The following is a 14,796-nucleotide window of genomic DNA, read 5'->3' on the forward strand; positions in this document are numbered from 1 at the left end:
CGGCGCGCCCTGTGGTACGAGGCGGGATGGCGGGGCCGGGATTCCCAGATCCCACCTTTTTTTGGGAAGTGGGAAAACAGTGCGTCCTTCTGTGCATTCCCAGTCTCGTTCTGTTTGCAGGGGAGGCGCTCAGACCCCCCCACCTACCCCAACCCCATGCCAAGGGCGAAACGGCATTCCCCTGCCTCACCATCCCCGAGGGCTTCCCTCCCTTCCCCTTACAGTTATCCCCCATTATTCTTTAACTTCCCTCCTCTTTCCTCACAGCAAATTCATTTATTAAGCAACACACACGGAAGAAGCCGTTCGGGGTGGGAGAAGGAGCAGGAGGAGGCGGCGGAGCGGCTATGGCGTTACGTGCCACCATTTGAAGGCGAAGGGCCGGCGCTGGACGTTGGTGCCGCAGCGCACCTCCCCGAGCCTGCCGTGGTAGGAGCACACGTCCTCGAGGAAGCGGCAGCGCAGCCCCAGCGGCTCCAGGAGGCAGCGGGTTTGTCGCTCCAGGCAGCACTCACCCCCCGTTATGGGGCCGAAGGGTTTGGGGATGCCCAGGTCCTTGGCCAGGACGATCATGGTGACCTGCAGGGGTGACATGAGAGGGGCCCCGGTGGCGCTGGGGCTGATGGAGCTGAAGGGAAGGTGCTCATCACCCTCCTCCGGCAGCCTCACCCCAAAATGGGGCATCCACAGCGCTCTTTGCAGCTGCTTTCCCCCAGGATTCCAAACCCAACGTTGTTTTCCCCATTTTTTATCATTAAACTCACTCCATGCTGTGTGATTTTCCCTCTTTTTGCCCCAAAATGACACAGTTTAACCCCGCCACGAGCAGATTTGAACTCATCTGGGCCTGGCTGAGGATATTTTCTCTTTCCAGGCAGGTGTCATTATTGTGCTTTATGGGGACAAATTGGGATTCATCCTGACTGAAAAGCTGGGTTTTGGAGAGGACCCAAGGAGCGGGGCTCCCCCTCACCATGTTGGGGAAGTACGGCACGGCTTTGCCCTGCTTGTCAAGCTTGAAGAGGGCCGGCAGGTCGATGATGTCCTCCTCCAGCAGCCCCAGCTCCTTCTTGAGGACATCCCTGTTCCAGTCGATGCAGCGCTGGAGGGGATGGAGAGGGGGGACACAGGTAGATATGGTCCCCAAAGCATCTTACCACAGGAGGAGAGCCAGAATTCAACACCTCCCTTAAGGGTTTGCACCCCCCTGGGGCAGTTATTGCAAGAAATAGCAATTCTTACCAGAAATATCACTTCTTACCTGAACGTACTGGTTTTGCTGCATCAGAATGTTGTTGGAAAGGACCTTGTTAATGGTGACTCGTTTTGTGTCTGTCCCTGAGTACCCTACAAAGGCAAACTCCCTTCAAATGAAGCGGTGGTAGTGAAATTCCAGCTTAAAATGGGGAATAGAGATGGGAAAAGTCCCCAGAATCCCTATTTCCTGAGCTTGGGGTCCCAATTCTTAGTTTATTGGGAAACTGGGTGGGAAGAAAACCTTTGGCTGTTGGAAAGTGCATTGGAAAGTTCTGTCATCCCACAGGACTCATAATCTGCTAAAGTTCTCCATTCAGCTCCATTCGGAGCTGCCACCTCCACAGAGGTGCTCCTTGTTTGGGGATGGCAGTGACCCAGAGAGACCCATGGAGGTATGCAGACCTTTTCCCCACACCATGCAGGTGCATGATGTTCAAAACCACAATTAAAGGGTGCTCAAACTGGTGACCAAAATGTCATTGCTGCAGGGAGGGAAGGACAAGTGACGTGGGAGTGCTCGTCCTGCTCCGTGCTGGCATTTACAGATGCTCCATCCCACCAAGCAAGCATCCCCTCCATGCAGAGGGCTTTATCCCTCCCATCCCACTTGCTTTCCCAAAATAGGGCTTGAGGAGGCTGGGAATGGTGGGCAGGCATCCCGCCTGCCAGCACTGAAGGACAATGGGGTGGGAAAAGGTCCCCATGTCCCCCAGTCCCCGCAGTCAGACAGGCGCTGCCGCCCTCAGCCCGGCTGCTCTATGGGGACAACTCCAGTTGTCTCAGTTGACATCAAAGCTCAGCCAAAGCCACCCGTTGTCCCCTTGCCTTTGAACATGGTGGCTTCACCCTGGCCTTCCTTCTGCTTCTCCCGAAAGAGCTTGTAGCACGCCGCAGGGCTGGCCATCAGCATCCGGAACCGCTGGGGTGGAGGATGAGAGAGGGAGGGAGAGCAGTCACCAGGGACCTCAGGGGCTTATTTCTGCAAGGAACCTGAGCTCAAACTCTTAAAATCAGGTGTCTCTGATGTTATTCAGTGTCTTTTTTTAATGCATGGTGACAGGTTATATCGGAATGAGGTTCAGTGATTTATGCTGTTGGCAAATATGGACCAGATCACACCCTGAGGGGTTAAACTGCTACTGGGGCAGGGAGGAAAACTGCAGCCTGGCTGCAGCTGGGTCCAATCCTGCCCACCTCAAGTGGGGTTTGTAAACCCCCTGAGTGAGTTTGATGGAGGTTTGGGTGAGCTGAGATTGAGGGTGAGGAGCACTGCTGTTGTTAAGCTGGGTTTTGTGTCTTGTTTCTGGCATTGCAGTTCAGGGGGAAGGATGGAACAAATGACTAATCAGGCTCTGACTTCCTCAGGAGAAGCCAACAATCATTATTAAGCTAATCCCATAGGAATGATGGATTTGTAGGGTCTGAGTGCCATGTGTGACCTGACTTGTTTCCTACTAGTTGTAAATGGTCTCCTTAGTGGAGCACTAGAAGCTGCTTACTGCAGTCTTGATGGCATCTCTTATGGGGGCTTAGTACAGTCCCGGGGAGGGCTAAAAGCTTGCATGGAAGGTTTGGGGGTGGATGTGTGTATAAATACTCCCTTTCTGAACCATCCAGGTGAAGGTGGGTTTTTTTCCTCAGGTGGAAAATTCTTGTATCAGAAACACTAAAACCAGTGACAAAGAAAAATGCTTCTCAGAACACCTGGGAGGTGCTGAGCAGCTGAGAGCCCTGGCCAGCCCATGTGGATCCTGAGCTTTAAACTTCTCGGACTGCCTTTGCAGGTGCCTTTTTCTCCTCTTTGTATTGATTATTACCTCAGCAAGTCCCTTTTTACTTTCAGAATCCTCAGTTTTGGAGACAGGAGTGAACCCCCAAGCAAATACTGGCTGGGTCTATCAAAGAAATGTGCTTTGGGGTTTTCCTTAAAGGTGTCCCAATGGGATTAGTATCTCAGAAGAGACAGCAGAGAGGGGTGTGGGGGTTTTGGGGTACCTTTTTGTCAGAGGTGGGCACAAAAGTGACGAACTCATCAACGTGGCCCACAGCCAACCAGTCTGAGTAGAGCTCCACGGGAGCCTGCACTTGCTGGGCACAGAGGAAATCCCGCACTATTCTGGTCATTCTCCTCCCTGCAGAGCTGGAGGGGGGGAAATATCCCCAAGAGAAAGGGATAAGGGGGATAAATATGAATGCATTAATATGTATGTACACATAAATCACTGCTGAGGTGGAGAAGAGAAAGGAATGTGCAATATGATGGCAGAGATTGAGCACTGGTTGTTGAGTGCACCCATCCCATAGAGAACCACATGTGCAGCTCACCAGGGAATAGCTAATTCAGCCCATTAACATGATTTTGAGGATGTTTAGGAGGTACCTGTGGTTCCTTTGCTCCCAAATGGTTTCCCAGCTCTTACGTGGGGAAGCAGCTGCCAATGAGGATCCTTCCCAGGGGATACTCCTTCCCTGCCACGGTAATGGGTGGGCTGACCTCCAGGTTGCCAAAGGAGTCGAGGCTGGTGATGGCTTCAAAGAGGGGCTCTCTGCTCACGTAGCCAAAGTCAGGGCCCTGCAGGAAGAGAAATCACTGTGAGCTTTGCCCTGGGTCTCCCCTGCTTCCATGTCTTTAGTTTTTTCCTTCCTGCTGGGGTCAGACCTACTCCAGTAGGAACAAACCATGAAGAGAGAAGCCTGTCCATGGATGGGGAGAGGCAAGAAAGTGTCAGAGATGAGGCAAAGAATAGAGGAAAGGTGAGAGGATAACGGTCTCTGGATTGTCTGGGCTCAGTGGTAAGTGGCAAATGCCAGGGGCAGAGGTGGGACAGGTCTCTGCTGTCCCAAAGCCAATGTTTTTGTGTCTGCATTAAGCTAATTAGGTGCTGGGGTAGCCCTGAAGCTGAGTTTCTGGGTGGCTCTTGTTGAGCTAGAGGAACTTCAGCCCCGTAGGGGAAATCCACCCCAGGCATCAGGGCTGCACTTCACTTAAATCCTACTTAAGCTCTGATTTTCAGGACTTAATGTATTTGGGGTTTAAGGCGTTGTGCATGCAGGGGTAATGAACCCTTGTGGTGATGTGGCTGGAATGCCCAAGGGGCAGATTGCAATGCTAAAAACAGGGTGAAAATGACAGAGGTGGGACAAAAATCCTGCCTCGAACCTGTCCTTGAACTCTGGATCAACTCAGTATGGGCTTGGAGCTCCCAGGAGCCTTGGGATGAGATCAGGTGTCTGCTGAGTTTGCATTAAGTCCCAATCACTTGCCAGTGTTGGGTTTCTGTGGGGTAAAACAGATATGCAGGTTCCTAAAAATGAGCAGAGAGAGCTGAAGGTGATCTAGAAGTTGCTTTTTGTTATTCAAAGGTGTTTGAGAAGCTGGGATTGGGAAAGTGCACCAGGATTGCCTTTCCCCAAGACCTCCTGTGCATTTTTGGGGTGCATGTCTGAGGATTAAATCCTTTCCCTGGGTGCTGTAGGGGGGACTGATTATGAAACACAAGCTCTGAGCTTGTATCAGTGTAATAAACAACGGAGCTGGTATGGTTTCAACTGTCAAGGTCCTGGTTCATCCCAGGTTTGTGGGTCACATCCAAGTCCTATCAGTTCCAGACTGATTTTGAGGGGCTAATTCCCTCTCATCTCCTTTTCCCTGGCACAGGGTCCCACCGGCTTTGGGCTTGGCTGGGGTGAGGACAGGACCAGTATGTGTCATGTCTGGCTAAATATTCCTAACTGGAAAATGAGATGGGAAAGAGAAGAGTGGGGATTAGAGAAGCCTTCAGAGCAGCAATTGGAGTATAAAGTGTTAGCAGCTCCAGAGGCTGAAATTGCTTCCTAAATATGAAGCAAAACAATTCCTAATGAGGATGGATAGGAGTGGATCAGTGTGCTATTCCCATCCTGCCTGATGGTTCTGGGACTGGGTGTACTCATTTCAGGGATGAGAAATGATGCATTTCAATGCTTTAGAAAGCTCTTCACCTTCCCCAAAGTGGTGTGCAGCACAAAGTGAGCTGCCCTCTTCTCCCCTTACTGCTGCTGCCTGGCTGGGTCTATGTGGCAGCAATCTGGGGATGCTCTGCCCTTTCTGCATGGTGGTATTCCAAAGGGATCGTTCAATCCATCATTTTCCCCTGCTTGTCTTTCCTGGTCTCTCCCTGAATGCTCACTGCTTTCCCAGACAGCTTGCTTTGCACACTCTGCCCATGGCTGGCCCTTTGCCTTGGCAAAGCAGCCCCACAGGGATGTTTTTGGCAGCTGCCTGCATCTTGTTCTCTTTCAAGGAAGTAAATTGACTCCTCTTGTGTTTTCCCTTCCTCTCCTGCTTGGGAGCTGCTGTATATTCACAGGCATAGAGGAGAAAAAGAAAAACCAGCCCATTGCTGGGATACTTAGGGTGAAGAAATCCACTCTCCTCCTGGAGCTTGGCAGGAATCTTTCATTCCCAGAGGCATGACAGCCTCCTTTTCCCTCTCATCCTGCACCTTCTGGATAAAAGGCTTTCCAGATGGGCTGTGGGTTAGGCTCTGATCTTGGTTTGAGGGGTTGAGGCTGTTGGCATCCTCCCAGCTGGAAATGGGTGGGGTGGTATCTCCATGCAGAGGTGTTAAACTCTCATGTTTCAAACAAATTCACTGTAGGCCCTCCAAGGAGCCAAGTTCAAGTAGGGTTTTAGGAGTGGTGGAATAGGCTCAGCTGCTGCTCAGGGAATACAAGCAACTGTCCTGCTCTTACCAGTAGATCCTTGATGGGGAATCGCTCCAGCCCTCCATCTTGAGGGGAGTCCAGCACCACTGGGAAGCTTTTGTGGGGAGCATGGGTATAGCCAAACTCAATCTCATCCTAAAAAAGGGAGGAAAACCTGTGTGGGGCACATCAGCAGGTTGGGAAAGCTTTGTCCCCACTCCAGTGCCCACCTACCTGCATCCAGCGGTCCCCACGGTTGATGTAGCCAAAGCAAACCTTCAGCTCGCAGCCAGCCTTGTTCACCAGGTTTTTTATCTCCTTGATGAAGAGGTAGTTATCCTTCATACTGGGAAAGTGGATGGCAGGAAGGATGGGGATGAAGATGCCTTTTCCCCTGCCCATTGCCTCCCCACTTTTCCCTTGGCCTTTACCTGCAGACAAAGACGTTCACCGGTGCCAAAGTGTTGGGGGTCATGATCCACGGTGCTACCCTGAACACGACTGTGTCAGTGAAGATTGGTGCATGAGGGATACCCTGGGGGAGGCAAGCAGAAACTGGGGAGCTTTCATACCCTGTTTACCACTATCCCCCCTAAATAGAATCATAGAATAGAATCATAGAATAGTTAGGGTTGGAAATGACCTTAAAGTCATCTAGTTCCAACCCCCCCTGCCATGGGCAGGGACACCTCATACTAATACCCAATCCCTGAGGTCATTTTTGGGGTAAATTAGTGGGGACCATTCTCCATTCGATCCCCATCCCCTTCTCCATGCCCCTGTTGCAGCCTCCCACTTTCACCCCTTCCCTGGAGCCCCCAGACCTCAGCCAGCGTCTCCAGGAGGCTGACATGGATGGAGATCAGCCCAGGAAAGGTGTCATCAGGAAAGCGGAGCCCCTCGACAAAGAAGTCGAGCTCAGCAGCCCCACCAGTGTACTGCACCGTGTGGTAGAGCTTCCTGCGGCCCAGCACCTGCACGTACCGCTGCCCGAAGAAGGGGTCTGCAAGAGGAGAAAGGGGATGGTGGCAACCTCCAATGTTTCTGTGGTGGTTTCAAGTGTGTGCAAGGAGGTACCGCGATCCCTCTGTGCTGGATCTTCTCTGCCTCTATGGGTGGATACAACTTCACCTGGAAGAAGGACCTTAAAACCTTAAGGGGCTTTCAGTTTGGCAATCATGCACCAGAAGGGTGAGGAAGAAGTGTCTCAGCCTTTCCTTGGATGGAGCGGTCGCTGGGAAGGTGTTTTCATGGGGTTTCTGCTGTTTCAGCCCCCACTGACAATGCCACCACCCCTCCTGATGAAGGACTACCTCTGCATGGAGGGAGAAGACCCACGTTTCTGGGCTGGATGAGGGCTTTGGTCACAGGAAATAAATCACTGTGGCCACAACAAGGAACAAGCAGGGGAAATGTGTTGTAGAGTGTGTTGTGATTGTAATAAAACATCTGGGTGGCAGGACACATGGCTTTTTCTGCTACTCCTGTGCTGGATGAGCTTGATAAATGGCTTTATGGCTCTGGGCCTCTGCTTGTTCATGTCCAGTTTTCCATTTGGTAGAGAAGAGAATATTCAGCGCTGGAAAAAAACTGGAAAAGGGATGCAGAGGCCTTCAGAAGTGCCATTTGAAGAGCATGGAGAGGACAAGGGCAGAGATGGAAAGCAAAGGGCTTGCAGGAATCTCAAAAGCACCACAAGCAAGGAGGAAGGGATAGAGGAGGAGGTGAGGAAGGACTTACTCTGCACATAAAAGACCCCAACTTTATCAGCTTCGGAGACAGCAATATAGAGAATGATTTCATACCCCCGGGGCAGGCGCTGGGGCCCTTCAGTCCTCAACACCATCCGAGACATGTCCAGCAAATCTGGGTGCAAAGAAGAGGAACTTGGATGATGGATTGTTGCACCATGCAGCTCTGGCTGGTCTGCACCCTCCCTCCTGGGCTTTGCATCTCCCCTACCAAGCTCTTCCCTTGCTACCAGCCTTTGCAAGCTGGAACAACAAGCTGCTAACAAAGCCTGGGGCTTGTGCTTTGAAACAAGTGCCCCTTTCCCTCCCCTCACAGCCCTGGCACAGCCAGTCCTTGGCCTCAAAAAGGTGATGGGCATTGGCTCCGTGTGGTTGGAGTTTTCCAGGAACCTGGGTGTGTTCCTGCCTCATGCCTTGCCCCAAGCTCCTTTCACCCGTGTGAAGCATCCCTGGGCCAAGCTCTGCTGTCAGTGGCACCTCTGCTGTGCTTCTGGCTGGGTTTCGTGCCCTGCTTGACCGCAATTAGTTTGGATGGCATTAAACAAGGAGAATTCCCATGTAGGAAGCTTACTCAGCAGCTTGGTAGAGAGCAGCTCACGGACAGCTGGTTTCCAAGCAAGATTTCACCTCCAAAAGGGTTCAAGAGGGGGAATAACATAGCATTTTTTGCTTTCTATGATACCTTCTTTATATATATATGTACATAGAACGTTGTAGTTACCTTCTCTGCTGAACACCCTTTCATCATCGCAGTCTGATGCCACAGTGAAGGGGTTCTCCTTGTCACAGCTGACGAGTAGGATGGCCCCATGGCCCTCAGGACCCCAGGTCCAGCTTGCCTGAAACACCTCACTGGGCTTTAGTGAGCTCAGGCTCTGCAAGCCCATGGACTTCCCATGCAGTGCAAGAGGGTGAGTTACCTTGTTGGGGCTGTTCTTCTCCACCACGCCATCGCGATCCGCGTCGACATCCAGAGAGATCCCTGGATGGAGAGACCTCACCCTCATCCCAGGGTACAGCAAGGCTGGGTAAAGCAAGAGCTCCCCAGATCCAGTAAACTTGGGTCCATCTCTGCCCCCCACATCACAGCACCTTCCTCCAAGGGATCAAGGGGGTGAAGATGGATTGCTCCACAGAAGCCTTTGTACTCACCAATGCCAGTGAGGAAGACCCCAGCTTGGTTGATGGGCTGCCCTCCCTCTGCGTAAAAGCTGACTGTTACCTGCAAACCCCCAAATCCCTGGTTTGGGAAGGAAGTTCTCCCTCTGGAGATCCCACACCCCAACACCCCACTTCTCACCTTGTTATCATTGACCTCAGTGCTGGCCCGGCTCATGCTGAACCTCAGCACCGTCCCCTTGTCCAGCGGCCACCGCGTCCCACTGCCAGGGGCTGGCCCGACCTCCGCTGGGCTCTGGCATCTCACCTCCACACTCACCCCCTCCGTGTGCTTCACACTGAAGGAGACTGCCCCGGCTGGGGCCGCCCTGCCAAAACCACGCTGGTGTAAGTGCTTTGCACCAAAATCACCTGGTTCTCACTGCAATTAATTCCACTGCCCAGAACACAACCAAGACCAGGCACGCTGGCGTCGCCACGCTCCCCGCTGGCACCTTCCTGCCCTTTCTCCCTGCCTGGGAATGCTTCAAGTGTCTTTATACTTTTGCTTTTTAGGACTGAACATGCTATTTTAACAAAATGAGGGTATTTTATAGCCACGGGTGCAGATTACAATCTGTAATAACCCCAGTCCAAAGCACTCAGAGCTGTTGGAACTGACCTTGGGTTTGTACTTCAGGGGAGAAATCCATGTTTATTTTCCAGCTGAGACAAACCCAGCATTTAACAGCTCATCCTGACAGTGGGACAACCCAGCTGGACTTCACCATGGGAAACTCTAATTGTGGGGGTGATTTTGGTCAACCCTGAAGCAGGAGTTGCACCACTCCCAGTCCAATGAGCCCTTGCTCTGCACATCTCTTTCCCCTCTCCTGGCTCCTTTTCCCTAATGTCCCTATCTTTCCAGGGTTGTTATTTGCAGCTCCCTTTGATCCCAACACCCAAGGGCTAACACTGTATCACTGTTACAGCATCATTTATTGGGTTTCTGGATGCCAACAGCCCCCCTCCCCCCAGCCTGCACTGGGAGTGGGGAGAGGAAATCTGAGTGCTCCTTTGCTGCTGCCTGGGTGTTTCTGAAGTTATTAAATTACATTTAATTATGCATGGAAAAACTGGTTTGGTTTCCTTGTTTCTGGGTTTTGGGAATCCCACTGGGAGGAGATTTCACCTGGAGAGGTGCCAGATGAGTTGTAACTGTGCTGCTTGGCTTGAACATTGAGGGTAAGCTTTGCAAAAGCAGCAAAGACCAGAAACAACCTTTGGAGAGGGGGAAATATATCTGGAGGTAGAGGGCTTGGTTTGACTTAGGGGAGCAGGGTTGGTGGTGTGGGGGTGCTCCTTGGTCACTAACTACATCTTGTTTCCCTCCCCTCTCCCAGCTGCATCTCCTGCTCTGCAGCCCATCCCCTTGGCTCCTGCTGCAGCAGCTTTCCAAGATGACACTGGATCAGTTGACCACAAATGGCTCAAACCCATCACCATCAGGTAAGCACCACATCATGCAAACACTGATGCTTGAAGCTTTCCTGGGTCTTGTCCAGCTTTGCAAAGCCCAGGGAGCATTTTGCCCACAAAATGCATTAAATCACAGTGTTGGGGCTGTGGAGTTTGGGGAAGCAGAAGGAAAAACGAGGAGGGGGGATTTGCAGAGGGATAAATGGGGGGTGAAGACAGGCAGGAAGGTGGGGTGCAGAGATGGAAGAGGACACGGGGGGTTGGGGTGTGCCACTCACCCATAGACATCAGCTGAGATGCAGGTGCCCAGCACACACAGGGCCTCGATGCGGTTCCCGTGCTGCAGCCGGAGCGTGCGGTCCCCCGGCATCTCCCCTTGCAGCCGCCCAGACACCCCGACGATGGGCACACACACCCTTTCCCACCTGCTCTGTGTGGCACTGAGCCCCCCAGCAGCACCCAGCTGCTTCTCCTTCCCCCTTAGCAACGCCTCCCTCCTCCTCCTCAAGTGACCCTGGAGCAAATCAAGCTGCTTTGGGAGCCCTTCAGAGTTTGGAATGACAACTCTGCAGCCCCCACCATGCTCCGAAGGAGAGAAGCAGTTGGATTGGACCCTCTAAAGCCCCATGAAAATGATCTCCAAGGGGAGGGAAGGGATGGAGGGGGTGGGCAGCCAAGCCCAACCAGCTCCCAGCGCTATGCAAGCAGCTCCCCCAGCTGTCCCCGGCTCCCCTCCAGCATCTCCCTGACCCCAAACAGGGACGAGCAGCCCAACACGGAGGTGATTTTGCAGTGCTTTGGCTGGTGTTTGCACCTGTGGGTTACCCATTCTTTATATACACTTTAAGAAGCAGCTCTGGCTGCTCTTGGGAAGAAAGAAATACAATTTTCCAGCCCTTAGGCTAGAGCAGGACGCTCCTTTTGATTTTTTCCCTGCTTATTTGCAAAGGGAAGCAGGGAAGCACCTGCTGAGGTGGGGAAATCAGAGGTGGTTTTCCACACGTCAGGAGCAATTGCTGCCCACGCAGGCCTTTGCATTATATATTAACATCAAGCTAAATACTTATTTTAAACCCCAAACTTCTGCCCCAGATTTGGAAAGCCACAAGCAATTAGTGAGGAGCAGAAATGTTCAGGTTGATGTTCCCTATTTATATCCCTTTTGGGCTTCTCTTCCCTCTTCCTCTTAGTGCTCTCTCTTCCCTCCGTGGCTGGGGTGTAGGAAGGAAACTCAAACCCTGTTTCCCATCTGAAGCAGATCCTACTTTATTGGGTTTGGTTGGTTTTGGAGGGTGTTTGCCATGACCTGAACAAATGTGAATGAGGACTTTGTGTTGCTAAGCACAAAAAGAGGCAGTTTCGCTGGGTTTCTGCATGTGAAAATGGAGGTCTGGGCAATGGTGGGGGGTGCATGGGGTGTGTGTTAGTCAAGGCCATTCCATTCTCCCTGAGGAATAGAAGAAAATAGAAACCTTCTATTAACCTTTTATTCTTCTATAGAAGAAGATAGAAACCTCTGTGCCTTCCATGGAACATCATGGTCAGGGCAGCATCACTGCTGTGTATCTGGTTTAGACACCATAATCTAGCTGGAAAATATTCCTTCTTTAGAGAAGCATCATGATTTATCTATTTACTGCCTATTTAAACCACCAGTAGTAAAAAACACTGGTGAAAGAGGAACCAGGAAGAGAAATCATTGAAACTTAGAAAGAACCAAATGAAACCAAACCCACATAATGTTTGCACAAGCAGGCTCTGTTTCCAGCACTCTATGGGCCTTATTTTCCCTCTTTTCACCCCAAAGCAGAGAGAGCAGCTGGCATTGCATGGGCTGGGGAGGCCTCACCTCCCTCTGCTCTGTGGGGACCTGTGGGCTGGGAAATCAAGGTATAAACCTATCCGTTGGGAAGAAGATGAGCAAAAAGCAGCTTCTCTTTTGACCATTTTCAGTTCCTGATTTCTCTGGTTTAGTCTTTCAGTTGTCAGTGAGGAAAACACATGGTATTGAAATCCTTCTTTCCTTCAAAAACAACCCCAAATGCCTCCTATCTTACAGAGAGATGCCAAGGTCACTGTGACTTCTAAAGCAGCATGACTGGGGGGTTGTTTTATATATCCTATGTAAGCGTATTTATATCCCCATGGCCTGGCTGGTGTGATGGTGCTGGCATGGGTAGAACCCCTTGGAACTTGCCAGTAGGAGGAAACCTGTGGAGCAAGTGTTATCTGCTGGCAAAATGGGATTGAAACCATACATGCTCTGGGGATTTTTGGGTGGCCCTGAATTCCCAAAGGGAGGAGCCAGGCTTGAGCTCACCTGCACCTCCTTGGGAGCACACAATGAAACAAAGAAGAGGGGAATGCCCTGTTTTGGGGGAAAATTGGAGGAGAGCTGGACTGTGTGGGGAAGGGGCTGCCAGAGCCCATTTCCCCTCCACTGCGCTGGTCTCTGTGTTTGAGACATTAGTGTGGAAGTAAGATGAGGTCTTTACCAGCTTCCTGGGGTTTTTGGAAACCAGGTTTGCTCTTTGCAAGCCATATGGGGTCTTTCAAAGCTTCTTGGGGTCTTTGCAAGCTTCTGGAGGTCTCTATGGAGCTGCTGCAGCTTTGGCAAAGCACCCACTCATTGCAATGTCATCTGTGGGGAGGAAGGAGAGAGGTAGATGAGGTATCCTCTCCATCTGGTGTTGGGGACAAGTGCAAGGACCTGCCTGTCCCCATTGCAATGACAGCCTGGGTGACTCCCCTGTGTGTTGCTAAATAAACCTTGGTTTATGCTGCAAGAATGGGATTTTTCAGGAGGCAGAAGTGCCTCATAGCAATGCAGGTTCTGCCCCATGCTATCAGGTAGGAGATCAGCCATGGTAAACCATCACAGGACATGTATAGAGAGAGCTATATTTATACACACACACGTAGATGTCTGGAGGCTCGTGGTTTCATGGCTGGAGTCAATCTGGTCAGGGGAGTTCTCCCCTTTCTTTTTAAACATCAGATCTGGCAGCTGACGAGCTGCTCTGCAGAAACTGCCCTGTGCTCATGGATCCCTGCTTGCCCTCGTTTCATCCCAGCTCTGGTGCTTGCAAACAACCCCAGCGAGCTGCTTCCTGAGGGTTTTCACATGCGCATCACCCAACATCTCCTCCCCAAGCAGCACCAAGCTGCTGGCTTCATGCAGGTTTGAAGCTCCATGGGTGCTTGCTGAGAGGTTTTGGGGGTTGTTTTGTGGCTCCTTTCTTGCAGGCACGTGCCTTCTTGCGAAGAGTGGGAGGGAAATGTTTCCCCTATGGAGTCCTTTCAAGCTGACCTTTCATGTTTAGGAGGTGCAAACAGGTGCCTGGCCTCATTGAGCCACGAGGCACTGCCCGTTCCTGCCCATTCCTGCCTGTGTTGGCTTTGTTTTGGAGGCGAAACCAACCCACTGGTGAGGATGAAGGAGCTTGGGTGAAGTAGATCCCATCCATGGCTTTATTGCTCTCTATGGAGGAGGCATCCAGCACGCCTCAGTGAGGCAGATATTTATAGGGCAGCACATTTAATGAAAAGCTGGGGGGAATGTGGGCGGGAGGAGCACAAGTGAAAGAGGAGTTTTATGGGGTGCATTGCTCTTGCATTGCTAGCTATGAAGTCTTCCAGCAAGCAAACACCTTTATTTTGGGAAGAAGAAAGGATAAAAGGGGATTTTTTTGTTGCATTTAGCAGCTTTTAAAACATTTTTTGCTGGTCCAAACTAATCTCCTGCCCTTCTTCCGAGTGGGATGGGGAATGCAGGTCCTCGGGAAGGAACTGCATTGGATACTCCTGCTCTGCTGTTACAGCTACATGCCTAAAGCAAATAAACCCTCATGTAAACCCAAGCGGGACTTGATAACTGGTTTGATGCCTTGTCCTATTGCAAGTAATTAGGCTGACATGGCTCTTAAAAGTTCCTGCCTGCAATTACACATGCAGGGTAATAAATAAGGTGTAATTATCAGCTTAGGGAGACTATCAAACTTTCCTTGACAGAGTGGTGGTACAGGATGGGTGAGGAAGGAACAACCCAAATGGGGTCTGGCCTATTAGTGGGGCTCCTGGGGAGCACTGGGGCATCAAGTCTTGCTCCATTATGGTTAGAAACAGGCTGAAATTGGGGACAAAAAGCTGAAAAGAGCTCCCAAACTCAAGGCTGACCAAGCTCACTCAATTTGATGGAGAGGCAGGGTCCCATCTGTCATGTACCAGGGATCTAATAGCAACTTTCTCAGGACAAGGTGTTATTAGGAAGAAACACTCAGCTCTAAATGGGCCAGATGACTTAAAATCATCATTCTGCCTGTGCACGGGCATGTCGGTGCTAATAGCAGGTGGAGGAGGAAGAAGAGGTGAGTGTAGGTACCACCCAATGAAGATGAGGTGCTTTGGGCTGGAGCGAGCATCCGCAGTGACCGTGGTGGCTCCAAATGTGCCATGACTAAACTTGCCGAAATAAAACCCCAAGCCCAAAATGAAGATGAGGTTTCAGCACTGTGTCTCCATCCGT

At 51.2% G+C, this 14,796-nt stretch overlaps 1 protein-coding gene across 1 annotated transcript; it reads right to left on the bottom strand.

The window, feature by feature from the left end:
* Positions 1-306: 306 nt before the first annotated feature.
* LOC130602930 (protein-arginine deiminase type-2-like) lies at positions 307-10,771 on the bottom strand. The gene is made up of 16 exons (XM_057416255.1): positions 10,550-10,771; positions 8,995-9,181; positions 8,847-8,916; positions 8,615-8,676; positions 8,416-8,533; positions 7,684-7,809; positions 6,768-6,946; positions 6,375-6,478; positions 6,178-6,289; positions 5,992-6,099; positions 3,678-3,829; positions 3,253-3,397; positions 2,083-2,176; positions 1,262-1,347; positions 974-1,102; positions 307-579 (listed from the first exon to the last, which is right to left on the bottom strand). Exons 1-16 carry the CDS (start codon positions 10,639-10,641, stop codon positions 346-348), a joined length of 1,998 nt encoding a protein of 665 aa, XP_057272238.1. The 5' UTR covers positions 10,642-10,771; the 3' UTR covers positions 307-345.
* Positions 10,772-14,796: the final 4,025 nt, after the last annotated feature.

The sequence above is a fragment of the Pezoporus wallicus genome, unplaced genomic scaffold, assembly GCF_028554395.1.
Source record: "Pezoporus wallicus isolate ANWC-B61680 ecotype Strahan unplaced genomic scaffold, APGP_CSIRO_Pwel_v1 contig_14547, whole genome shotgun sequence".
Taxonomy (NCBI): Eukaryota; Metazoa; Chordata; class Aves; order Psittaciformes; family Psittacidae; genus Pezoporus; species Pezoporus wallicus.